Genomic DNA, 27,050 nt, shown 5'->3' with positions numbered 1-27,050 from the left:
TACTCTGATCCTTGAGTGTAGGGTTCTGTTCCTCTGGATGTTTTGGCAATACCCCAAGAGAAGAACACTGAAGTGGGCACCAGGCACATTCCTTTGAACAAATTTCATTGAACTCAGCCACTGTAACATCAGCCAGTGAAGAGCTGCTGTTCTGTTCCCTATAGTCAATTTAGGGATCTGTCCTGTCCAACTAAATGAGTGATCTCTATTTGTTAATTATTTACATGAGTGCTCTTTAATTAGTATAATTTCTTGAGGAAGTTGACTGCATGTTTATTTTCTAAGTGTTCTCTGAAGTCTAACAGTGTTTTTTACCTTTCCTGCCTCCTGACCCTAGTTGTTCTTTCCTGCCATACAAAAAGTCAGCCACCCCTTTTCATTTTATCAAGTCCTATTCATGCTTTGAGATCCACTTCTTCAATGAAGTTATTCCTTACTAAAATCCCTTCCACTTGTAAATTTCTACTCATTTTATAATTTTTCTCTCCTTTAAACTTCTGTAGCACTTTTGCTTTGAACTACAGTTTAGCACTTAATTGTGTATAGTCTTGTATTATTTCTCTAATTTTTTTGTGTTTCCTACAGAGTTTGTAAGCTCCATGTAAGCTCCTCATGGTTTGTTCATTCAATTCATTGTCAATGACTTTTTCTTCCAGTTTACCTTAGCTGTCCATTCCCATAGTCATACCCTGGGCTTTGTCATGATATGAAACAGCTCCTCCCCCAAATCACTCTTCTACACATCCCACTCGAGCACAACTTGCCAAACTGTACAGCTTGCTTACTCAAATACCGCCACTTCTCTCATCTGACCTCACTGGAATTTTCTAATATGCTGACTTCACAAGTGAAGACAGGAGCCCCCTCTGTCTTCACTGCCCTCCCTTTACAGCATAGATTCTGTGACCTGTCATTTCAGTCACTTTCTTGAATGAGCCCTAAGCTCTTCTCCTGCCCTGTGGCAGCACTTTATCTGACAAATCTTTTTTTTTTTATTCTCTCTTCTCATTCCCTGCACTCAAGCAACTGAGCACTTGTGAGAAAACCACAGAGGAAAATTGATACCACTATAAGTCCACATTCACTGCCTTCTGTGGTCTCTCATGTTGCCTGGAAATTATACAATGATTTTTCATGAGTCCATTCGTTTTAAACCTCCATTTTCCTCAAACCTTTATTCATCTCTTTACCCCCAACTGTTCTTGGATGACTTTACCTCCAACTTTATAAAGGAAGTAGAACCCATCTAATGGGAGCTCCTTCAGTTTCTCACATTAAATTGCAAACCCACTTTCCTGCCCTCATCTTCTCCATCTTCCGTCCTGTTACAATGGAGGGATTCCCTCCTCCTATGAAAGCCAGTCCTTCTGTGTGTACTCTGGACCCCATTCCTTCCCTCCTTCTCAGGGACCATTTTCTGTTTCCTCTCTTTTCTAGATCTCTAGCCTCTTTAATTTTTTTTTTTAAACATCTTTATTGGAGTATAACTGTTTTACAGTAGTGTGTTAGTTTTTCCTTTACAACAAAGTGAATCACTTATACATATACATATGTTCCCATATCTCTTCCCTCTTGCATCACCCTCTCTCCCACCCTCCCTATCCCACCCCTCTAGGTGGTCACAAAGCACAGAGGTGATCTCCCTGTGCTATGCGGCAGCTTCCCACTAGCTATCTAATTTACATTTGGTAGTGTATATATGTCCCTGCCACTCTCTCACTTCGTCACAGCTTACCCTTCCCCCTCCCCATATCCTCAAGTCCATGCTCTAGTAAGTCTGTGTTTTATTCCCATCCTACCACTAATCTCTTCATGACATTTTTTTTTTCCTTAGAGTCCATATATATGTGTTAGCATACGGTATTTGTTTTTCTCCTTCTGACTTACTTCACGCTGTATGACAGACTCCAGGTCCATCCACCTCATTATAAATAACTCAGTTTCATTTCTTTTTATGGCTGAGTAATATTCCATTGTATATATGTGCCACATCTTCTTTATCCATTCATCTGCTGATGGACACTTAGGTTGCTTCCATGTCCTGGCTATCGTAAATAGCGCTGCAATGAACATTTTGGTACATGACTCTTTTTGAATTATGGTTTTATCAGGGTATATGCCCAGTAGTGGGATTGCTGGGTCGTATGGGAGTTCTATTTGTAGTTTTTTAAGGAACCTCCATACTGTTCTCCATAGCGGCTGTATCAATTTACATTCCCACCAGCAGTGCAAGACTGTTCCCTTTTCTCCACACCCTCTCCAGCATTTATTGTTTCTGGAGTTTTCGATGATGGCCAATCTGACCGGTGTGAGATGATATCTCATTGTAGTGTTTTTTGTTTGTTTGTTTGTTTGTTTGTTTTTAAAGTTGAGAATTATTTTATTTGGCAGACTTTCTGAGGACGCAAGCCCAGGAGGCAGCCTCTCAGATAGCTCTGAGGGACTGCTCTGAAGGATAGGTAGGAGTTCTGCAACAAAATCAGGTAGTCAGAACATCAAAAGATTACTGTTAATTAAAGAGAACCCGACATCTCACGTTAATGAATTGAGCTTTTTTCTGTGAACAGGTAGATGCAAGAGTCTGGGCTCACTGACACCTTGCCTTTGATATGCGCCTTAGCTATCCAAGGCCAGTATCCTGTTCTTTCCCATCTTGAGCCCCCTCAGGGTGTGCCGTTGGTAGTGTCTGCAGTGGCTGAGAGCTTGGCAGCCGGCGGCCCATTTGTCTCCATCCTGGGTTCCCTAGGGCTCGCCCACGGGGCCGCAGTACTGGTTGATGGCTAGATGGGTGCAGCGTCCTTTGCTGATAGGGCAGCAACATTTTTCCTTCACAGCTGCAAAGGACCTCGAGCCTCAGGAACCCACCATGTGCCATCTAGGAAGGCACTGTCGCAGCCTCCCCGGAGCCAGGTTCTTCCAGGAGGGTCCTCTGCCCATAGGGAGCGTCGTCGGGCCTGTGGCCCCGGGTCTGGAAGGGCGGCGCGGGGGCGTCGGCGGAGCCCGAGGCCTCCCAGGGCTTGGGCCTCCGCGGGAGCCGGGACGCCGTGGCTTCGCCGAGGGTCGCCACGACGTGGCGCCTCTCCAGGCCGGGGAGACCCCGGCCCTGCTGGACCAGCTGCAGGAGCTGCGCCAGGGTCACCGAGGCTGAGTCCGCGGGTGCAGGAGCCGCGCCAGTCCCCCTCTGACTGCCGGAGGGCTCCATGGTTGGCGTGGAGCCTGAGCGCTTCCGGGAGGGATGGCTCATTGTAGTTTTGATTTGCATTTCTCTAATGATTAATGATGTTGAGCATTCTTTCATGTGTTTGTTGGCAATCTGTGTGTCTTCTTTGGAGAAATGTCTATTTAGTTCTTCTGCCCATTTTTGGATTGGGTTGTTTGGTTTTTTGTTATTGAGCAGCATGAGTTGCTTATAAATTTTGGAGATTAATCCTTTGTCAGTTGCTTCATTTGCAACTATTTTCTCCCATTCTGAGGGTTGTCTTTTGGTCTTGTTTATGGTATCCTTTGCTGTGCAAAAGCTTTTAAGTTTCATTAGGTCCCATTTGTTTATTTTTGTTTTTATTTCCATTTCTCTAGGAGATGGGTCAAAAAGGATCTTGCTGTGATTGATGTCATAGAGTGTTCTGCCTGTGTTTTCCTCTAAGAGTTTGATAGTGTCTGGCCTTACATTTAGGTCTTTAACCCATTTTGAGTTTATTTTTGTGTGTGGTGTTAGGGAGTGTTCTAATTTCATACTTTTACATGGAGCTGTCCAGTTTTCCCAGCGCCACTTATTGAAGAGTCTAGCCTCTCTTAAGTATTAGATCCACATGCAGCTAATCACCAGGTCCTATCCATTCTAGCTCCTGAGTGTGTCTTGAATCTGCCCATTTGTCTTAACTCCTCTATCATTGTGATCTATTCAGCTGTCATCGCTTACCTGAACTAGCTTACCAGCGTCGTAGTTGGTCTCCCCATATCTGTTCTTCCCCCCTCAAATCCATCATCTACGGAGTAGCCAGAGTGGTGGTGTTACAATGCATGTCTTATCAGAGTATAGCCAGGTATGAACATCTGTGGCAGGGTATGTATCTTTTGTTGGTGTGGGAACTATCTTCTCCATGGATCATACTTTCTCACTGCCACCCTGCCTTCTCTTACATCACCTCCTTGACAAATGTATATCAAGCTATTACCTTCAAATTGTTGAAAGGGTTAATAATTTAAGTGTTCAGGGGGTTTACATGCATCCCATTCTCCCCACAGCTACTCTTCTGTGTCTGATCGTATGGCTTCTCTGCATAAAACCCTTATTTAGCTTTTTCCCACGCCCCCCCCACCCCAAGATAGAAGCTAAGAATCCTTAGTAGCCCATAAAACCTGACCCCATCTGGCTCTTGCCAAGCTCTCCAGCCTCATCTCCCGCCACTTTGCTTCTCATTCACTATGCTTTAACCACCGTAGCCTTTTTTGTGCTTCTGCAATGTGACAGCCCTCTTTCCACATACACTCTCCATCAATACCTGCACTCATACTTTGCTTTCCTAGCTTTTATGTATTCCGTGGGTCTCAGCCTAAGTCTTAATTTGTGGTGGCAGTATGCTGAGTGATTAAAAACCTGGGCTTATGGTCACATTCACCTGGTTCAAATCCAGCTCCACTGTTTGAGCCTTACCTTCTGTATCTACAAAACTGGCTTCTGTTTACCTCATAGGGTTGTTGAAAGGCTCAAATACCTTAGTTTAGGTAAAGTTTTTAGCACAACATCTACAATGTAGCAGATAATCCATGCTTTTATCTCTACATAAAGCTAACTTCCCTTAAGGGTCAAATTTTTTTTAATTGACATAAACATTATATTAGTTTCATATATACAACATATATATTTGAATATTGTGAAATGATCACCACAATCTAGTTGACATCTATCTTCATGCATAGTTACAGGTGGGTCAAATTTTTAAGGTTGACTTTATCAATCTGCCTTAAGCAATGGAGGTAAGGAGTCTGGGTCAGGGAAACTTATTGTCTATACTCTTTCTACTCTGTAACACCTCCATCCCGTACCCCCTTCCTTTTTTTAAAAAAAAAAAATATATTTATTTATTTTATTTTTGGCTGCATTTGGGTCTTAGTTGCAGTACGGAGGCTTCTCTCTAGTTGTGGCGCACAGGCTCTAGTGCACGTAGGCTCTGTAGTTGCAGCATGCAGGCTCTCTAGTTGTGGCATGTGGGCTTAGTCACCCTGCAATATGTGGGATCTTAGTTCCCTGACCAGGGATCAAACCCGCATCCCCTGCATTGGAAGGTGGATTCTTTTTTTTTTTTTTTTTTTGCGGGCCTCTCACTGTTGTGGCCTCTCCCGTTGTGGAGCACAGGCTCCGGACGCGCAGGCCTAGCGGCCATGGCTCACGGGCTTAGTTGCTCCGCGGCATGTGGGACCTTCCCGGACCGGGGCACGAACCCATGTCTCCTGCATCAGCAGGCGGATTCTCAACCACTGCGCCACCAGGGAAGCCCTGGAAGGTGGATTCTTAACCACTGGATCACCAGGGAAGTTCCCCCCCACCCCGCCCTTCCATTTTTAACAGGAGCAATAATAACACAGATTTTGTTTGATCATCATTTTTTTTTACCATGACTGTTGTTTTTAAAACATAGGCAATACCCAGGACACCTACTATGTGAAAGAACACTAGAAGACATTCCTATTGAAGGCCCTAAGGGGATAGATGAAGATGATCCTGTTAATTCTGACTACAACATGAAACTGACCAAGTTTTCCTTCCAAGTTGATCGGTACAGAAACCTCCTTTTTGGACTTACTTTATTATTTCCATTTTTTCTCATGCTGACACTGTACCTTTTCACTAAAAGTCTTTGCAGAGGTAGACACTTTTATTTTCCTAAGTGCATCTTTGCTTGTTTTAGTGCTTTACTTTGTGCCTTTCACTGTCACAGATGTAAGTTCTGCCCTATCTTCCAGGTCTTGGAAAGCCCAGCTGTCATCACTGAATGAAACAATAAAGAACTCCAAGCTGGAAGGTACCTGTTGTGTTCCGTGGTTCCAGGACATTTTGCATTTGGAGCCCCCTGAATCTGGTAACCACAGTACCAGTGTGCGAAACTGGGCCTTCACTCCACAGGATGTAATGTGCAGCCAGTATAGTTTTTCACAGAAAGGTCCTGCCAAGACCAGTGATTCAGGAAGATCATGGAAAAGAATACACATCAGTGAACAGGAGGAACCTGTTGAGCTTACATGTATGTCTGTGACAGGCTTCACCGTGCTGTTTACTTGGGTAGTTGAAAGGACGGGCTGTACCATTGTCCTGTGGGATTTGGAGACCCAGAGCATGCAGTGTTTTTCGCTGGGCAAGAAGTGTATTCCTGTAGACAGTGGTGGAGACCAGCAGCTGTGCCTTGTTTTGACAGGTGAGAATGTCTTGTATCAGGTTGAAATACATGCTGAGAGGTGCTCTCTTACCTATTTTACTTCTGCTGCCCGGGTGGTGGTGGTGCCTACTCCTCTAAGCCTAGGCTTTTTTTTTGTTTGTTTGTTTCCCCGGTATGTGGGCCTCTCACTGTTGTGGCCTCTCCCATTGCGGAGCACAGGCTCCAGACGCGCAGGCTCAGCAGCCATGGCTCATGGGCCCAGCTGCTCTGGGACATGTGGGATCTTCCCGGACCGGGGCACGAACCTGTGTCCCCTGCATCGGCAGGTGGACTCTCAACCACTGCGCCACCAGGGAAGCCCTAAGCCTAGGCTTTGATGGAAAAAATTTAGTGTCACTCTCAGTAATGTTGTCTCATGTATTTGATTTTTAATTAATGTTATTTCTGCTCAGCTAAATACTAGGACTGAGTCAGGAAGAGTTTAAGAGTAAGAAAGGTTGGTTTTAACCCAGCGAGTCGTTCATGGGACTTCAGTCTGTACACGCAAAGTTTGCAAGCTGTTAGCTCGTGGGCCATGCATAAACTCAGATTCATTTTGTTTGGCCTACACTACCTAGGCTTTTTTAAAAAGATTTTATTTATTATAAATATGTAAAATGAGAAGGTTTCACAGGAAATCTGGAATTTCAGTTGTTACTGGAAAATTAAAAGGTCTGCCACACTGCCCCTCATCCCTCATAGTAATTTATGGATTGGAGCCAAATTTCAGTGCTCTTAGATGGGTTAGTTTCTTTCAGGTTAGGTTTTCTTGCACTTCTCCCCACCTGTTTGGTCCCATAGGCATTTGGGTTTGGTGTGTCAGATATACATTGATTCAGCATTTATGCCATAACCTCCTGTAGACTGTTCTCATTGAACTAACCATGTGTTTCTTTTTCAGTATCTCACTTTTGGTAATCATGTATTTCTTTGTGTCAAGAGCATGCTATTAATTGTTTTATTTTAGTAAACCAGAAATGTGACATCTCCGTAAATAGTTAAAGGTTCCAGGTATTGATTGTGCAATATAGTACAATGTAGAAAAGAGAGGTTCAATGTTATTTCATAGGATGCATTGTTCTTATGAGAATTTGTCTTGCAGTTACTGTTTTAAAAAAATAACATTCTTTGAAAAATTATGATGAATTTATGACTTAAGGTCATTAGTTACTAGTACCCAATAAATCTATTTGTAATTACAGTGCTGAAGTATTGAGTAATTAGAAATTCCTGTCATAATCCTAAAACCTAACTCCTAATAATTTATTAAAGCTAACATTTTTTTCTTGTAGAAGACGGACTCTCTCTGATTTTGTTTGGTTTGACTCAAGAGGAATTTTTAAATAGGCTAATGATCCATGGAAGTGCCAGCACTGTGGACTCTCTTTGCCATCTCAATGGTTGGGGGAGGTGCTCCATCCCCATACATGCGCTAGAGGTAACAGAATTAAATGTCTGTAGAACTTTGCTTGGTTATTTTCTGTCATCTACCCTTATTTGACTAACAATTTCAGAGATTCATTTAACCTAGCAGCAAAGGATCTGTAGCCTCTACCCATCCATTTGCTTAGTTTTGGCTGTTCTGTTACCCTAATTTTGCTTAGCTGTTTACCTTTTTTGGCTTTAAAAGATAAAAGATTATAATAAACACTATTTAAGAAAAAAAGTTACAAGAGTTGGAGGCAACAATAAGCTGATGAGAATAAATGAAGTGGAAACAAGCTATGGAAAGCTCGAGCAGGAGTGATCTCTTATTCCTACTCTATAGCCCCTCATCCTCTAATCCAGCTGTGGTAGTGACATACCTGAATTTATGTAGCATTTTATAGTTTACAAACACTCTTTTTTATGCATTCTCTAAATTGTGCTAAAATAACCACATATGAAGGGTTGGGTAATTTTTATTCATTTCATTTTACAGATGAAAAACATAAGGCTCAGAAGGGTTGAGTGAGTGGCCCATTGCCATACTAATAAGGCAGGGTCTAGAATCAAAATCAGGGCACTTTCTACTGTACCACACAGCCCAGCAAGGTCGAAAACTGGAAGTTAATAATGTTATGTACCAGACTGTTTTTTTAGTGGCAGCTTTATTGAGATATAATTTACATACCATAAAATTCACCTATCTAATGTACAGTTCAGTGGTTTTTAGTATATTCAGAGTTATGCAACCATCCTGTCTAATTCCAGAACGTTTTCATCACCCCAAAGAGAAACAGCATACCCATTAGCATTCACTCCCAATTCCTCACAGACCCTAATTTCCAAACACTTAATCTCGTTTCTGTCTCTGGATTTGCCTAGTCTGACAGTTTCATATAAATGGAATTATAAAAGATGTGGCCTTTCATGACTGGCTTCTTTAATTTGGCATGTTTTCAAGGCTCATCCATGTAGCATGTGTCAGTACTTCATTTGTTCTTGATGGTGTACTTTGAAACACAAAAGTTTTTAATTTTGATGAAATTAGTTTACTTTTTTTTTTTTTTTTTTTTTCGGTCACTTGGGCTTTTGGTGTCATATCTAAGAAACAAGTGCCTATTCTGAAGTCATGAAGATTTACTCTTATAAGAGTTTTACAGTTTTAGCTCTTATGTTTAGGTCTTTGATGCATTTTGATTAATTTTTATGTATGGTCAGTGGAAGGAACCCAACCTCATTCTTTTGCATGTGGATATTCAATAGTCCAGCACCATTTGTTGAAAAACTTACCTTTATATACTACAAAATATTTATTGTAGAAAATTTGAGAATGGGAGAAAAAAGAAAATTAGTCTCCTATAAATCTATTATTCAGAAGGAATAGTGTTTACTCTTAGGTTATTTCCTATAGTGATTTTTTCCTAAATATTAATGTTAATAGTCAGATGCTAGCTCATTAATTTTCTTATCTATAGATAAATATTGTTTATTATTTCCATTTTATAGGTGAGGGAACACAGGTTGTGAATTCTAATACAGATATACTTGGACACTAAGCAGTAGCACTAGGGTTTGAACCCAGGCAATGTGACTGTAAAGCCTCTGTCTTTATACATAGTGTGTCTATGTAGTGAGGTTAATTAGGATGATGTGGTATTACAGCATTGTTTTGGCCTTAGTCTCCCGCCACATACAAACGAGTGAATTTGTTGAGACTCAGGTATAGCCTAGTAAGTACTCAGTTTCATAAATGTTCCATGTGTGTGAAAATTGAATGTGCATTTTCAAGTTGTCACAATGGTACTTCAATCAGAAGTAGTTAGAATTTTCATACTTTCCTCAGTTTCTCTTGACCTCTCTTAACTCATATCTTTGGATAATTCCTTTATATCACCCTTTCAGCTCGTTACTTCTCTTTTCAGCTATATCTAATCTGGTATTAAATACATCCACTGAGTATCTAGTTACATTTTTTATTTTTTAAATTTCTCGAATTACTATTTGGTCATTATTTTTAAATGTGTTATTTTGAAATTTTTCAAATTTATAGAAAAATTATAAAAATAGTAAAATGAGCATCCATTTACCTCTTTCCCATTTACCAGCTGTTAACATTTTGCCACATTTGTATTAACTGTATGTGTACTTCTTATTTTTGCTGAACTATTTGAAAGTTGCAAACTTTGTAACTTTTCATTCTAAGTACTTTAACATATATCTCCTAAGAGCAATAATATTCTTATTTAACCATACATAATATAGTTTTTCCTGGGCTTCCCTGGTGGCGCAGTCGTTGAGAGTCCGCCTGCTGATGCAGGGGACACGGGTTCGTGCCCCGGTCTGGGAAGATCCCACATGCCGCGGAGCAGCTGGGCCTGTGAGCCATGGCTGCTGAGCCTGCGCGTCCGGAGCCTGTGCTCCGCAATGGGAGAGGCCACAACAGTGAGAGGTCCATGTACCACCAAAAAAAAAAAAAAAAAAAAAAAAAAAAAAAAAAATATATATATATATATATATATATATATATATATATAGTTTTTCCTTTCACTGCCTAGTGCAAAGGCATGGTTTGTTTATGGTCTCCCTCTGGTGGAGTAATTTTTCTAATTCATCTTCTTTTGGAGATTGTCACTGTGCACAGACCCTAGGTTTATCCTCTCTTTTCTTCCTTCACACATAACTTTTACCAATACCTTTCACCTAGCCTGCCTGGCCTAGCACCCAGAACTTCAGCCCATTGATTCTCAGTGTGGTCCCCAGACCAGCAGCATCACCATCTCCTGCAGATTTATTAGAAATGTAAATTTTCAGGCCCCACCCCAGAATCAGAATCTCTGGGGAATAGGCTCAGCAATCCACATTTTAACAAGCTATCCAGGTGATTCTTAGGCACAGTGCTTTAGGCTAGGCATGGGAACCTTTTTCTGTTAAGGACCAGAGAATAAATATTTTAGGCTTTCTAGGAAGATTTCTGTTACAAATACTCAGATATGCCATTATAGCCATTGACAATAGGTAAATGAACGGCTGTGGCTGTGTTCCCATAAAACTTCATTTACAAAGACAGACAGGAGTTGAATTTGGTTGGTGGGCCCTGTTTTTCAGCCCCTGCTTTATTTAGGTCATCAGAGATTTGTTTATACTCTCTGAGGATTTTTCTCTTTCCAGTTCAACTGAGCATTTAAAGGTATATTTTATAAACACACACGTAATTGACCCTTGAACAACATGGGTTTGAGCTGCGCAGGTCTGCTTGTGTGATGACTTTTTTCAATAGTGAGTACTACAGTACTGCACAATCCAAGGTTGGTTGAATACATGGATGTGGAACCTCTGATTCAAAGTGATGACTGTAGAGTTATACATGGGTTTTCTACTGCACAGGAGGGTCTGCGTCCCTAACTCCTGAGTTGTTCAAGGGTCAACTGTATATATATATTTTTAAATCTGTGATTTTTACGTGTTCTTTATAGAAAACTTTTCCTTAGATGCCTACTTTAGAAATGGGAGTCTGTATTTAGCCTGCTTTTTCATTTTAGCTTTTTATCATACTGCTTTAACATTTTAATTCACATAGATGATAACTGCGAGGGTGATCCCTGAGTAACTAGCTTTGAATGGTGTTAGAATTACAGAATGGTAGAGCTAAAGCAGAACTGATGTTCAGAAAGGTTACAGAGACTTGCCCCAAGTCACATGGTCATTGTCAAAATCCTCACTAGAACTCAGGTAGTCTTGCAAGATAAAGATAGCCTTGTGGGGACTTCCCTGGTGGTTCAGTGGTAAAGAACCTGCCTTCCAATGCAGAGGATGCGGATTTGATCCCTGGTCAGGGAACTAAGATCCCACATGCTGCGGGGCAACTAAGCCCACGCACCACAACTACTGAGCTCACGCGCCTCAACTAGAGAGCCTGCGTGCCACTAACTACAGAGCCCACGTGCTCTGGAACCTGCACACCACAGCTACAGAGTCCACGTGCCCTGGAGCCTGTGTGCTGCAACGAAGAGCCTGTGCACCGCGATGAAAGATCCTGCATGCCTCAACAAAGATCCCGTGTGCTGCAACTAAAGACCTGACGCAGCCAAAAATAAATAAATAAAAATAAATCTTAAAAAAAAAAGATAGCCTGTGTCTCTTTGTGTTAGTACATTAAGTTGTAAAGTTTAAAAAATCTGTATCCCAATTTTTTTTCCTATTGTAATTTTTTTCTGATTTTCTCCCACCTCAGGCAGGAATAGAAAATCGTCAGCTGGACACGGTAGATTTCTTTTTGAAGAGCAAGGAAAATCTTTTGAGTCCATCCTCAAAATCTTCTGTACCTGATCAGTTTGATCACTTTCCATCCCATTTATATTTAAAACGTAAGTAGAGTAGAGACTTCTACATTTGTATTTCTCATTTTTCCTTTTTAATCACTTTCAAATTATTGTTTTCTGATGACTTATTTATTTGCCAGGAGTCAGTCATAACATTTTATTTACTTTCTGGAATCTTGAGATAGTTGTGAGAATCTATAAATGTTCTTATCATGTTGGGTATTGATTATTCATATCCTGTACTGTGCTTTATGTTTTTGGTATGCAAAGAAGAGATGATCTTTCAAATTCAAGAGAATTTTATTTGAAAGAAAATAAACTTCATTTGCAAAAATTTCCCGCTCTTGCAATTGTCTGAGATATTGATGTATAGTGGCAGTACAGCTGGCTGAGTTGGGGACTGGGACTTGTTATAAGCCTTTTCAGCCTGACTCTTCTGCTTTTTTGATACATTAGCAACACTTCTTTTCAAGACTTTGGCTTTCATTTTTAATAAACGGGAGCTCTGCTTTTCTTCTTGGACCAGGTAGTAATGCAAATCCTCTCTTTAGAGGGACAGGGTAATAAAGTGTGTTTTCCCTTGTACATAAAGTTTTATAATCTGCTTTTTTTTTTTTCTCTTGATAATATGTTACAGACATCTTCCTTTATAATGATAGATAAACCTATTATTTATGGTGGCATAGAATTTCATTGTATGGGCTATACCATAATTTACCCAACCAAACTCCTATTACACATGTAGGTTGATTCTAATTTTTACTATTATTGGCAGTGTGCATAAATGCTGTGTGTTTGTGTAATTTCACATATGTACAATTATTGGGATTAATTTCTAGATGTGGAATTCACAGGTCAAAGAGACACACCATTTACATTCTTAAATTTTTTTATAAATTATTCTCCAGAAAAGTTTCACCAATTTGTACTCTTTTTTGTTGTTGTTGGGTGTAGGAGTTTATTTATTTATTTTTGCTGTGTTGGGTCTTCGTTTCTGTGCAAGGGCTTTCTCTAGTTGTGGCAAGCAGGGGCCACTCTTCATCGTGGTGTGCGGGCCTCTCACTATCGCGGCCTCTCTTGTTGCAGAGCACAGGCTCAAGACGCGCAGGCTCAGTAGTTGTGGCTCACGGGCCTAGTTGCTCCGCGGCATGTGGGATCCTCCCAGACCAGGGTTCGAACCCGTGTCCCCTGCATTAGCAGCCAGACTCTCAACCACTGCACCACCAGGGAAGCCCACCAGTTTGTACTCTTAAGTGGAGAAAATGACAACCTACTTTTTCTATCAATTTAACGTTAGTCCTTACTGACAGTGTGGATTAGAAATTTTCTTTTTAAAATACATTCTCGGGAGGGCTTCCCTGGTACCGCAGTGGTTGAGAGTCTGCCTGCTGATGCAGGGGACGCGGGTTTGTGCCCCGGTCCGGGAAGATCCCACATGCCGCCAAGCGGCTGGGCCCTTGAGCCATGGCCGCTGGGCCTGCGCGTCCGGAGCCTGTGCTCCGCAGCGGGAGAGGCCACAGCAGTGAGAGGCCCGCGTACCGAAAAAAAAAAAAAACCAAAAACATTCTCTTCTGTTTTGCATGCAGAGTTTGATCTCCTCCCTCTTGAATTGCTAGCTTTTTTATGCTCCATTGTTTTTTTGTTTTTTTTTTTTGTTTTTTTTTTTGTTTTTTGCGGTATGCAGGCCTCGCACTGTTGTGGCCTCTCCTGTTGCGGAGCACAGGCTCCGGATGTGCAGGTTCAGCGGCCATGGCTCACGGGCCCAGCCGCTCCGCAGCATGTGGGATCTTCCCAGACCGGGACACGAACGCGTGTCCCCTGCATCGGCAGGTGGACTCTCAACCACTGCGCCACCAGGGAAGCCCTCCATTGTTTTTTTTTAAGTCTGCTTGAATTTATAGAGAAAGGCCTGGTTTGTGGTGTTGAGGGGGATTCCATCAATGATTATATGGTCATTACTCACTTCTGCTGTTGGGTGGTCAGTGATTACTCCTTACTCCACTCTCAGCTGCACTGCTTTTCCTTAAAGGGTGGGGATGGATCTGGAAACAAGAAGCATAGGACTCACTTTACCTGCTTTCTCAGGGTAAAATCCATGTTTCCCATCATTCTCACACAGGTACAATTCTAGAGGTGGGGCCAATGCTAAGATAAACAGGAATCATTTTATTTATTTGAAGCTGGCAAATAGAGGATTCAGGGGCCTTGCTTTCACCTGTGTGTTTAGGCGAATGGTTTTGGAATCAGACAGGCTTAAATTCAAATTTTGTCTTTGCCACTTACTTTCAGATTAGATTGGACAAGTTATTTATCCTGTCTAAACCTCAGTTTCCTCATCTGTGGAAAGGGGGCTATAACATCTATCAGGTTGTTAAATGGAATAAATGAGATAGCATTTATAAAACACCAAGTACAGTATTTAAAATATAGTAGTTGGTCAGCAAAATCGTAGTTACTAGTAGTACCAGTAAATGATGACTAGTAGTAAGTAGAGTAGCTAAAATTTGCAAGTAATGAGACTTCATGAAAGTTTTGTGAGCTTTTTGAGAATAAGATATTAGTCTTTGTCTTATGTTTTAAGATATTGCAGCATGGTATTTCTGGATAGGTTAATTTTACTGGGAGTATCCTGGTGTTCTTCATGTTCCTTTCTTTGGTTTTTCCTCAGATGTGGAAGAGCTGACACCAGCATTGGATTTACTTTGCTCAGCAATTAGAGAAAATGATTCTGAAACCCAGAGCAAACACTTTTCGGAACAATTGCTTAATCTTACACTGTCTTTCCTTAACAAACAAATAAAGGAACTTTTTATTCACAATGAAGGTAAGAACAGCAGCAAAGAAGGGGATAATTAGCCCATTCTTTTGTCAGGACAGAGATATAAGTGGTCCTGTTTCGTGAGAGAGCATAAGCTGGGGATTGCCATTTGCTTAGGCTGGGTAAAGTCAGTGTGTTGATTGAGTGAATTGGATTTTAATACTGCGAAATTTGGCAGAAAGAACTAATCATTGTGAAGAGGGTGAAAAGGGTTATATTAAAACATGGACCTACTTGTAAATAGGAGAAAGCTCAGATTTTTTGTTTGACATGAAAATGCTGAGTTTGAATTTTGCCATTTTGTAAACTTCTTTATAATTATAATAGCTCTTGGTTTATTCTGTCGGCACGCACACACACATTTATGTATATGACATTGGCACATTGGTGTTTTCCATAGGGCTAGATGAACATCTACAGAAAGGAGTGAACATTTTGACCAGCTACATTAATGAACTTCGAACCTTCATGATAAAGTTTCCTTGGAAGCTAACAGATGCTGTAGATGAATATGATGTAAATGAAAATGTCCCCAAAGTAAAGGAGAGCAATATATGGGAGAAGCTCAGCATTGAGGTAAATATAAGTAATTATCACTTATTTGCCAGACTTAGAGGATCTGAGAAAATGATAGAAGAAACAGAATTTAGAATTTGTACACTTGTGATTCAGAATCTTTGGCAAAGGTTTTAGGTGGGTTTTTTTTTTTTTTTTTGCGGTACGTGGGCCTCTCACTGTTGTGGCCTCTCGCGTTGCGGAGCACAGGCTCCGGACGCGCAGGCTCAGCGGCCATGGCTCACGGGCCCAGCCGCTCCGTGGCATGTGGGATCTTGCCGGACCAGGGCACGAACCCGTGTCCCCTGCATCAGCAGGCGGACTCTCAACCACTGCACCACCAGGAAAGCCCGGGTTTTAGGTTTTATAGATTTTTGGATCTCTGGGCACAACTTCAAATTTATGTCTACAAGTTTCATTTATTTAATTCAGAACACAGATAGGCTCCCTCTTTATGCCAGATCTGCCTATTTGGATCCAGGGACAAACACCCAACCCCAAACTCATTGTGAACTGTCACTCCTTCAATGTCTAGGGCCTGGCACTTTGGACTTAACGCATTCTGCCTGACCCGTGAATAAATCAAATTGCTGCTGTTGATTCTATCTTAGGAAAATTTTATTTTATGACATCATTGCTTAGAAGTATATTCGAGTCCTATCTCAGATTCTAGTTAAGATATTTTATAAATTAAGTTTCCTGTATTTATCAGCTTGCCTTTCTTTTTATAGTATAAGTGAATACAGCCAAACTCTGATGCTTTTTTCTGACTAGGGACTGGAAGGATTCCTCTAACCTCTTGGAGAGCGTTGGCATTGGAAAGACAGAGGCCAGAATAGCTTAACCCAGAGGATCAGAATTGATAGGGTTTGAAAGTTGATAAGGTTGAGATGCTTCCAGGTTCACAAGACTGCTCTTCTTGGGGTGGAAGGGTAGGGAAGTACCTGCTGTGACTGCATTTTCTGTCTCTTAATCATTCTCTAGCCAAAAATTACTTGATTTTCTTTCCAGTCTTTTGGGCTTCTCTCTTCGCATCTCCTTCGCAGGTTTCGTTTCCTGTTTTCCCCTCTTTTAATGTGCTCCATGGCTTCATCCATGGTCTTCTGCTCTTTTTACTCATAATCATTGATTTCTAATTTTGGGGGAGGTTACAGTCCACTTTGATGAAAGCTGTAGACCCTGTCTCCAAAAACATGCATATGAATGCATGTTCTTTTTAAAATATATCTTCCTAAAATATATATATGATTATATCACCCTTGCTTTTAAGATCCTTCAATGGCTCTGCATAAGTTTCAGGATAAAATCCATCTCACACACACAGTGCCCTTTATGATGGAGCCTTTGCTTTTCTTTCAAGTCTCGCCTTCTACTCTCTTCAGCGTTTTCTCCAGTTATATTAAGTAATTTGGAGTTCTCTAAATGCTTGATACTGTTTCTTACCTTTATGCCTCTGCATATAATATTCTCTTTTTGGAACACATGTTCTTTTTTCAAATAAACGTATGTAACACATACTTGTCTTTAAAACTTTTACTTCATCAGTCATCTCTACTAGGAAACCTTTTCTTTTTTTTTTTCATCTCTCTTATTTAGATGTTCCTTTTCTGGACCCTCCTCTCTGGAACCCTGGGATACATATATCATCACCCTTATCACACAGTACTATAATCAGTGCTTTATTTGCATTTCTTCTACTAGTCTAAAACCTCCTAGAGAGCAGAGTCCATCTTTTGGTTAATTCATGTCCCCTCTGTAAAGCCCCAAACCTAGTAGAAGGTTTTCAGTAAAAGTCCCTTATTGAGGTACTCAGTAAATGTATAAGTCTCATGTTGATAATCATAATAAGGTAATAAAAAGGAACTCAAAAAGCAAATATTTTTCTTCCTTCCTTCTTTCCTAGGAAGTTATTGCCAATGCCATTTTAAACAACAAAATACCAGAGGCACAAACTTTCTTCAGGATTAACAGTCATTCTGCTCAAAGACTCGAGGAGTTGATTAGAATAGGCCTAGATTTGGTCTTTGACAATTTGAAAAAGAATAATATAAAGGAAGCCTCTGAGCTTTTGAAGAATATGGTAAGTGGCATAATCTGTTTGATCATAAAGTCTCTAATGTGAGAGAAGTTGTCTTATGTATTTAATATAATTTCTGGTTGATATAAAAATTGAATTGTATTCATAGATGTGTCACAAACTAAGAAATTTGTGTAACTTTTACTAGGAAATTGTGACAGTAATACTGGGAAACATTCTTTGGTACTAAGAACTTCCTTGAAGAAATTTTTGATTGGAATTTCCATCATTTGTTCTATGTTAGATTTGGTACTTTGGTTAGAAGGAGACAGTGTTTCTCATAAAAGGTTTCACACATGTCAGAGCATGCAAAGGACCTCATTATTTGTTGGGGGACATTCTTTATTGTCTATGTGACCTCTTATATCTCCATTTGAACTTTCCAATGGCTTCTACCTTTGCTTTGTGTTCCATGGTTTTACTTCATTTGAGAAGGGAATGTCCTAGAGGTGGGGTTCCTGGACAAAGCTGAGATCTGGGCCTCATCTGCGTGGTTGAGGTCTTGCCCACGGTAACTTTCTGGAAGTTCAGAGGAGTGAAACTATGTAAAGGTTGTTATTTACACAGACTTTTGTCTTCAAGTGAATCATCATAGCAGATAGCTGTAGTTTTGGTACTGTGGTAGCCTGGCATTACCCTAAATTGTTCTATGTGCTGCCTTTCTTCTGGCAAACAAAGTGCCTTAAGGACTTTAGGGATAGGCAGTAAATATGCATGATAAATGTAGAAAATGAATGTTTACAAGAGCTGAAAAGTTGTGGAATTCTAACAAGGCATATGTCTATAATAGAATACTTCTGTATTTAACATATATTTGTGTTCAAAATAGCTCCATTACAAAATGTAAGTTTTCTTGATTTTCTGTGTTTACTTCAGGGCTTTAATGTAAAAGACCAGTTGCTCAAGATATGCTTCTATACAACTGATAAAAACATACGGGACTTTTTGGTAGGTAAAGGTGAGACTAAGTAGTTTACATTTTCTAGGAAAAATGTTGGTGAAACTTCAAAACGAATTATTTTAATATCAACTAATACCCAGTAAGTAAAAGTATGACAACTCTTTTGTCTTTTTAAATGATCATTTTGCATTTGTGGTAAAGGAAAATTTGTGCAAATACATACATTGCCTCAAAAATTCAAAACACAGTTCTTAAATGATATTTAATATCATGACATTTGTTTTGCAAATGTTCTTGATTTTTGTGAGGTCACTGCTTTGATACTTTTTTATTCAAGGTTGAAATTTTAAAAGAAAAAAATTATTTTTCTGAAAAAGAAAAGAGAACTATAGACTTCGTGCATCAAGTTGAGAAGCTTTATTCAGGACATTTCCAAGAAAATATGCAGATCCAGTCTTTTTCCAGGTAGTCTCATTAGCCCCCTTTTTATAACATGGGAAGAATATTGTAGACAAGGCTTAGCTTATAACTGTTAGCATGGACTTCTTATGTGGAACTGAGCTTACATTCCTTATGAAGATAAAACTTGTATCATCTAGAAGGGACTTAGGAATTCCCTGTCATTTCAATATGTGCATAATCAGATATATATTTTTAAGATAATAAACACAAAATTAAGAGTATTGAATTTTGTGTTCCCCAAAAGAGTAGAACTTCTTGAGCAGAGAAGAAGGAATGATGCTTTTTCCTCCACAATTAAAAAAATTTCATAATCACTCTTTTAGGTATTCGATAAAGGAACAAGATTTTTTCAAGCACAAGTCTGTTTTGGACTCATTCCTGAAATATGATCATAAAGATACAGATAAACTTAACAAGCAAGATCACAGAATTGTGTTAGCTTGGGCTCAGTGGTGGAATCAACTAACACAAGAATCCATCCTTCTCCCCAGGATAAGTCCAGAAGGCAAGTGTAAAAGAGCCTAAAATCTGAACATAGTGAATGAGGATTAAATTAGGCATTGGTATTTGAATATTTTGGTGTGTCCTCATTTTAGAATGCTTTTGGGGAAACAATATATTCAGTTTCTTTAAAATACAAGTCATTACATTGAGCCCTTTTTCTTGAGGTTTTTGTAAGGGATTTGTAATGTGATAGTGAAAGAGAAAAGTCACGTGGTTCAGTGAATTGAGATTTCAAGGCTAAGGGTTCTCTTCCCAGCCTCAGAGTGACATTCTTTGTTTTTTCCAAATAGTCTTTGGTTTCTTCTTATTTAAACTGAGGATCTGTATCATACCAGGGCTCTGGAGAATAATTAACACTGGCAAACAGTGGTAATCATAGGGTGTCAATTTCGTGTTTATTATTATAGCCAGAGTTTTTATTTGTATTAAGGAAAAGAAAAGGGAAAAAGAGGGCTGAAAAGGTAAATGAAACACACAGAAAATTCCCAAGTTTGGTTTAACCACTGTAGTAATGAGAAGAAACATTTAGCTCTTCCTCCAGCTGATACATTGATTATAAAATGAACAACACTACAAAAGAGGAAAATAGTAAAAGAAGCAGAGGGCCTGAATAATTCATCTGTTATAGATATTTGTCCAGATCATCATACTTATTCAATTAGTGTTGAGTTTTGTGTCAATAATCATCATTCATTGCTATTTTAAAATGCATTTTGTTCTTAATGTAGAATACAAATCATATTCTCCCGAAGCCCTCTGGAGATACCTCACAGCTCGCCATGATTGGTTCAGCATTATCTTGTGGATTGGAGAATTTCAGACCCGGAATAGTTATGCCTCACTTCAGCAGAACAAATGGCCCCCTCTGACTGTTGACGTTGTTGATCAGAATACTTGCTGCAACAACTACATGAGGAATGAAATTTTAGATACTCTGGCCAGGTACTGTAAACTGTTGGGATGTGTAAAAGGAAGAACAATAAAATACAGTGGTGCAACTTTTCCTCTGAAATGCCATAAATCCAATGCAACATTGTTTCATAATATTGATATTTTAAAATTGAAAGGGCATTATTGTATATTGAGGTTTTAAAATCACATGCATTTAACATTAGGTAGTGAATAGGCTCTCAAATTCTAGATGAAGGTTCTTCCCAAAACACTGTATATGCTTTGGGGTAGAAATGGTAAGCTATCCATGGGGGTACAAGGACCAAGTGACAAGAGCTTGATATGAGGATACCTTAGTATCCTATAATGTTTCCCACTCTTCTCAGTACTATCACTGCACCCATACGCCATGTATGGCCTTGAACTAAAGAGGACTGCTCAATTAAGAAAACAGTGAGGGGAAGTATCACTTGAAGTGATAACTGAAGACTTTAAACTTTTAATTCATTTCTAAAAATAATTGTTAGCTTGAACCATGTGAACTTGCCATTTGTAGGGGTGAAAAATGGTTGAATATCAGCATTTTCATAGAGCTCAACCTATCTCCCTAAGCTGTCAAAATAATGAGACTTAACATATTTGTTAATTTTTAAGTTTCTTTAAATTATTTCCCATGTATTCTTTTATATTTATACTTATTGGGGAAGTATAACTGTACTGTCCTACGCAACTTAAAGATGTGGAGAGGGAGATCTAAAGAAGTTAAGAGCTTTGCCTAACCCAGTTACTTACAGGCTTCAATCATTTTACCCCTGACTTTCTAGTCACTGTTCTTTTCATTGCACTAAATCCTTTTCTTCTTGTTTGCTAAAAGTAGACTTTTGTATAACTTGTATGCTTATCAAATATTTTGCTTAATATTTGATTGTTTATAAAGATAATATGTGTTTTAACATGAATTATGACAATAATGAATTAGTGAGATCTATATTAACAGATTAAAGGGAAAAAATCATACCACCCTGATAGATACAGAAAAGCATTTGATAAAATTCAACATCTCTTTATAATAAAACCTATTAGCAAACTAAGAATAGCTGCAAACTTCCTTAACTTTAAAGAGGTGTTAACAAAAAATCTTCCAACTAATATTATACTTAATGGTGAAACATCACAAGCATTCTCTTTAGATTTGGAACAAGACAAGCCTGCTATCAATTCTTCCCAAGTTGATCTTTAGATATAGTGCAATCTTAGTAAAAATCCCAGCAATGGATTTGACAAGCTGATTATAAATATTTATATGGAAATTCAGAGGGTCAAGAACAACCCTGAAAAAGAAGAACTTGCCCTACCAGATATTAAAACTTACTCTAAAGCTATAGCAATTAAGACAGAAGAGTGAGCATAGAAACAGACTTTTTTGTAAAAAATTATTTTTATTTATTTATTTTTGGCTGCATTGGGTCTTCGTTGCAGTGTGCGGGCTTCTCATTGCAGTGGCTTCTCTTGTTGTGGAGCACAGGCTCTAGGCGTGTGAGCTTCAGTAGTTGTGGCATGTGGGCTCAGTAGTTGTGGCTCATGGGCTCTAGAGTGCAGGCTCAGTAGTTGTGGTGCATGGGCTTAGTTGCTCCGTGGCATGTGGGATCTTCCCAGACCAGGGATCGAACCCATGTCCCCTGCATTGGCAGGCGGATTCTTAACCACTGTGCCACCGGGGAAGCCCTGAAACAGATTTATATATATATGCTCACCTTATATATGCCAGAGGTGGCACTGCAGAACAGTCTTTTTGGAGGAAAGAATAGTCTTTTCAACAAATGGGGTTGGGATAACTAGATAGCTATATGGGGGAAATGAAATTGGACCCTCTGCCTTACATCATGCATAAAATCAATTCCAGGTAGCTTTTAAAACCTAAATGTAAAAATGTAAAAATTATAATGCTTTTAGAAGGTAGGGAAGAATATCTTCATGACCTTGGGAGTAGGGTGTGCTTTCTAAAAGGCCTGATGGGGCAAAGGAAGACAATAGTTACTGAGACCAAGGGAGCTGCCTGGCAGGAGTTGTGTCTCTTAGTGGAGAATGTCAGCCAACCTGCTGTCACCTCACACAGAGAGTGCCAAGGTATCCCCATCCTCCCTTTTTCTCTAATTCTTATCTCCCGATGGGAGTCTCCCATAGGAGATGAAACCAAAATAGAGACCTGAGGGCACAGGAGTCTTCTAGAGCAACCCATACAGGTGAGCCTCCAGGGACACAGAGCAGGAGAGTAGAGCTTGGATCTGGAGGGGAAAGATACCAGCACACATAGACATTTCACAAAAGAGGAAGCACAAATGGCCAATAAACATATGAGAAGATGTTCTTCCTCATTTGTAATCATGGAAATGGAAATTTATTTTACCAAAAATCTAGGAACAATGACCATCAAAGTTAGAGCAGATAAGTAAAATGTAGTATAATTGTACAGTGGAACACTATATAACAATGAAAACTAAAAAACTATAGCCATACGTATCAACATGGATAAATCACACAATGCTGAGTAGAAAAACAAGACATCAATATATCTAAGAGGTTCCCTTCTTATATAAAGTTTGAAATAGGCAAAACCAAACCTTATATTATTTGGGGTTACACACATGGGTGGTAAAACTATATGCGTGAATAAAAGTAAGGGAATAGTTATCATGAAAGTCAGGATAGTGGTTACCTCTGAGGGCAAAGCACATGTAAAGGGGGAGGAATACACAAAGGACTTCTAGGTACAGTGTTCTGTAATCTGGGTGGTGGCTATGCAGTGTTCTCCACATAATATGTTCTCTATACTCCTTTAATGGTATGTATGATGTATTTAACAGTAAACTTATAAAAAATATTTAAATACAAATTTCTGTTCTTTAATGGTTGGTCTATTTAAATTATTCTGCTTTAATTTCTTAATGATTTTGTTTGGATATTTTGGTGAATTCCTCAGTGTGTGAAGCATCTAGCTTCAAGACTTAAACCACTGTTCCCTCACTGGGTTGTACAGTTTCAGTAAAAACAAAGTAATGGAGGTAGCTTAGTTTAGGTTTCTGAAATGTTTAATATAACTCGAGACTGTCATTACTACATTAAAATATTACAGTGGTGAAGAAACCTTTATTGGAAACTAGCAAAATAAGTGTGTCAGAACATATTTATAGGGTAAGAATTGGCAGTATTAATTTGTAAGTACTTTTAACTAGTTGAGACTACTTAACAATGGAAATGATTTGGTCTGCTCTGAATATAGCAACTTTTTAACTTGCCATCTTTTATTTAAACCTGCCCAATAGGAATGGAATTTTTCTTACATCTGAATTAGAAGACTTTGAACTCTTTCTCAAAAGACTGAACCGTATTGGGGGCGTGATGCAAGATACCCTCCCTGTTCAAAACTATAGGTCCAAAGATGGTTGGGATTTCCATTGTCACTTCATTCTCTATTGTTTGGAACACAGTCTGCAGTATCTTCTTTATGTCTTTCTTGACTATTACAAGTGAGTACTAAGAATTAACTTGTCCTTGAGCAGGCCTTCACATTCCCTCTTTCCATACTACTTCTGAATGTGACTTTTAGGAAAATATTAAGCAATCTTGTGAGGAATACTGATCTTTTTGAAGTAGTTCCTCCCACTCTAACATTTGGTACATCTTTTAGTTCAATACTGCATTCAACTAAATGCTTATTATGTGTTTTTTGGTGATGTTAATTCTGTAACATCTCTGTTGACCTTTTAAATAACTAGAAATTAGAAAGAAATGCTTTACAAGTTTAAAAGAGGGAGGATTCTAAAGGTTAACTTGGACTTCTTTGATATTTTCATTACCAAGCAAATGTTAAAAACTTTGAATTCATTGCCACTGCAAGGTATCTTAGAAATGGTCTAAAGTTTATATTTAGATAAACAGACATCAATATATATTGATGTCTAAGGTCAACCTGCAGAATCGTATCTGTGGCCAGTGTTAATTGCTATTGGGTCAGTAACAATAAAAGTAGGTAATAGTCTCTAACATATGAGTGCTTACAGTGTTCTTGACACTAGGCTTAGTACTTTACATGCATTATCTCATTTAATCTTCAGAAAACCCTGTGAGGTGGTTACTTACTTCTCCATTTCACAGATGAGGAAACTGAAGCTCTGAGAGAGACTATGTGCCCTATTTAAGGCATACAGCTAGTAATTGGTAAAGTTAGATTTAATTATACTTACGTTTGATTCCAGAACCCACATTCATGTGCTAAGGAGAACATTTTTATTTTATTTTGTGTAGTAAAGACTAGGAAGTCAAGCAAAGGGTGTATTTCTTGTTCATATCATTAAGACTTACTTGAACACATAAATGTTTTCCTCAAAGCTACTGGCAAGTGAAAGTTTAAAAGCTGTATCTTTAGAGGACCTGTTATGAGCCTTAACTGCTTAGTCCCAGTTTCTCTTGTAGTTATGTAAAGGTTTTCGAAAACCTCTTAAGTTTGAAAAAGCTAAAGAGCTTTTGTTGTTAAAAAAAAAAAAAAAAAATCTAATACAGCGTATCTTCAAGTGCAAAGATATCTGGTAATCTTATACAGCGTTGGTAAAATTTCATCACAGTAGGAAATACATTTTAAGTGATATTATCCCTGTCTCTAAAATTCTCTATTTCCAGATCATCAGCATATGTAAAACACAACACAATACTGGGATTATATTGTGTTATATTTACTTTTTAATTACAAAGTTTTTTTTTTTTATGCTAGTTATCACCTGAGCAAACATGGTTGTAATTGTCTGTCTTATCCTCTATGTTAATCAGATAGTTTTTTTGTTTGTTTGCTTTATATACAGACTTAATCCTCCAAATTGTCCCTTTTTGGAAAAAAAAGAATTACATGAAGCTCACCCTTGGTTTGAATTTTTAGTTCAGTGTCGACAAGTTTCCAGTAATTTAACAGGTATGGGTGTATTGCATTAAATAACAAAACTTGCTTTGGATAAATAACTGGTCTGTTGAATGGAATTTAAATTGCGAACTCTTTGAATAAACTGTCTAGCTGTAGACAAATATTTGACCATAATCTAGACTCAAGCTTTATTTAAAAAGCAAAAGACCAAAAATCTTAGCCTCTTGACAGTGAAGAAAACCAGACTTGGAGCAGATAGCATGTGTGGTTATGTTGGATATCTCTTATCCTATCAGTTCATCACAGGTTCCTGCTCTTTGGTAGACTGTACCCTGTTTCCATGAGGAGGTGGTCTGTCTTCCAAATGGCTGCCCTGAATCTTTCAGTAAGGAACTCCAATTGGAGTGAAAATAAATCCATAGTATATGTGGGATTGTTTTGTCTTCTCTAGTGGAGCCAATGATGGAGAGCCTTGCTCTGGTTATAATCAGGTAGAAAAAACCTGTGACCCCTGAGGGCTTAGTGGGTTTTATTCTAGAGGTTCAGGAAAGGGGACAGGCCAAGCCACAACATAGGCAAGGAATATCAACAGCCAATCTTTCATTTTTATGTAATGCCTGGTTTCTTTCCTAATGAATAATTTTTTTCATAATGTGGGTTGAGGTTTTTTTTGGTTTTGTTTTATTTTTCTGGTGATCATAAAGTAACATGTTTCATTGTTAAAAAATAATAATAAGAAGAAAAGGAAGCCACAGGCAACTATCAAGATAACCCCTCAATAGGTAGATAGCCTAAGTGAACAGGAAGATAACTATCCATAGGGAACTCTTGATATATTTTAATATATTTTGTTATGGTTATTTTCTCTATACTTTTTAAAAACCTAGTCAATGTCGTATTTCATTCATCCAACAAATATTTATTTATCCCCTACCTTGTGACAGTCTGTAAGTGCTAGGGATATAACCAGAAACATCTATGTGTTTGTATATTATGTTTTTTCATATAGTAATTATAACATAAGAATTTTCCTATGTTTTTAGAGACAATGACCATTTTATGTCTACATAATATTTCATTGTATAGAAATACTCTTATTTAATTTACTGTCCTCTCATTTTTTGACATTAAGGCTGTTTTCTATTTTTCCTATTATAAATAATAATCGAGTATATTTGAACATAAAATTTTTGTGCTTGTTTCAGATTATTTCCTTAGTACAGATAGGTTCCTGGATATAAAATTCCTGGGTCTGGGGTTATATGCATTTTGAAGGTTCTTGATATAAGTAAGGCTAGATTGCTTTCCAGGAAGGTTACACCATTCTTTTCTGTAAGTCCCAGCTTCTATGTACACTGACCAGCTCTGTGCTTGAGGATGAATATTTTTAAAAATCATTGCTGATTTGATAGGTAATATATGGCATCTAATTACTATTTTAATTTGCATTTCTTTATTGCTAATGAATTATATATTTTTATGTGTCAGACATTTATATTTCCTTGTTTGTAAAATGGTTATTTCTTTTGTCCATTTAACTGTTACAGTCAGTTTTTTGGACTTTTGTATTGGTATGAGCTCTTTGTTGAAGGCATTAATTGTTAAGTTGTCATCTGTTGTTGATTTTTCCTCTTGTTCATTACTACCTTTCAATTTTCTTTGTTTGAATGGAAGTTTTTATTTTTATGTGGACAAATCTTTCTTTTTTTCCCTTTGTGACATTTTCCCATTACTGTTAAACTTAGAAAATCCTTCTTACTGTGGATAGAGTTA

The 27,050-nt window shown here is 38.6% G+C and overlaps 2 protein-coding genes across 8 annotated transcripts in view; one reads left to right on the top strand and one right to left on the bottom strand.

Moving 5' to 3' along the window:
• Nucleotides 1-27,050, top strand: part of SPG11 (SPG11 vesicle trafficking associated, spatacsin) — a 79,482-nt gene that overhangs the window by 6,876 nt on the left and 45,556 nt on the right. For all 7 annotated transcript variants that reach the window (XR_010839678.1, XR_010839677.1, XM_059059445.2 and 4 more), the window contains exons 5-17: nucleotides 5,640-5,777; nucleotides 5,965-6,413; nucleotides 7,706-7,851; nucleotides 12,070-12,202; nucleotides 14,826-14,981; nucleotides 15,376-15,551; nucleotides 17,434-17,610; nucleotides 18,484-18,555; nucleotides 18,846-18,973; nucleotides 19,294-19,475; nucleotides 20,203-20,416; nucleotides 23,689-23,892; nucleotides 25,222-25,328. Coding sequence is in view for 5 of the 7 variants with exons in the window: in XM_059059445.2 (XP_058915428.1) it covers nucleotides 5,640-5,777; nucleotides 5,965-6,413; nucleotides 7,706-7,851; nucleotides 12,070-12,202; nucleotides 14,826-14,981; nucleotides 15,376-15,551; nucleotides 17,434-17,610; nucleotides 18,484-18,555; nucleotides 18,846-18,973; nucleotides 19,294-19,475; nucleotides 20,203-20,416; nucleotides 23,689-23,892; nucleotides 25,222-25,328 (2,282 nt within the window). In the remaining 2 variants the exon portion in view is untranslated. The remainder of the gene's footprint in view (nucleotides 1-5,639; nucleotides 5,778-5,964; nucleotides 6,414-7,705; nucleotides 7,852-12,069; nucleotides 12,203-14,825; nucleotides 14,982-15,375; nucleotides 15,552-17,433; nucleotides 17,611-18,483; nucleotides 18,556-18,845; nucleotides 18,974-19,293; nucleotides 19,476-20,202; nucleotides 20,417-23,688; nucleotides 23,893-25,221; nucleotides 25,329-27,050) is intronic.
• On the bottom strand, nucleotides 2,358-3,202 carry LOC131753740 (uncharacterized protein C6orf226-like). Its single transcript, XM_059059440.2, has one exon. The coding sequence runs from the start codon at nucleotides 3,200-3,202 to the stop codon at nucleotides 2,876-2,878; it is 327 nt and encodes a 108-aa protein (XP_058915423.1). The 3' UTR covers nucleotides 2,358-2,875.

This window comes from Kogia breviceps, chromosome 3 (assembly GCF_026419965.1).
Source record: "Kogia breviceps isolate mKogBre1 chromosome 3, mKogBre1 haplotype 1, whole genome shotgun sequence".
Taxonomy (NCBI): Eukaryota; Metazoa; Chordata; class Mammalia; order Artiodactyla; family Physeteridae; genus Kogia; species Kogia breviceps.
The sequence above is the reverse complement of the archived record's forward strand: the minus strand, read 5'-3'. Positions and strand labels throughout refer to the sequence as shown.

Bases quoted from the DNA above. Each gene is read 5' to 3' on its own strand.
- LOC131753740 (XM_059059440.2), bottom strand. From the start codon at position 3,202: ATGGAGCCCTCCGGCAGTCAGAGGGGGACTGGCGCGGCTCCTGCACCC.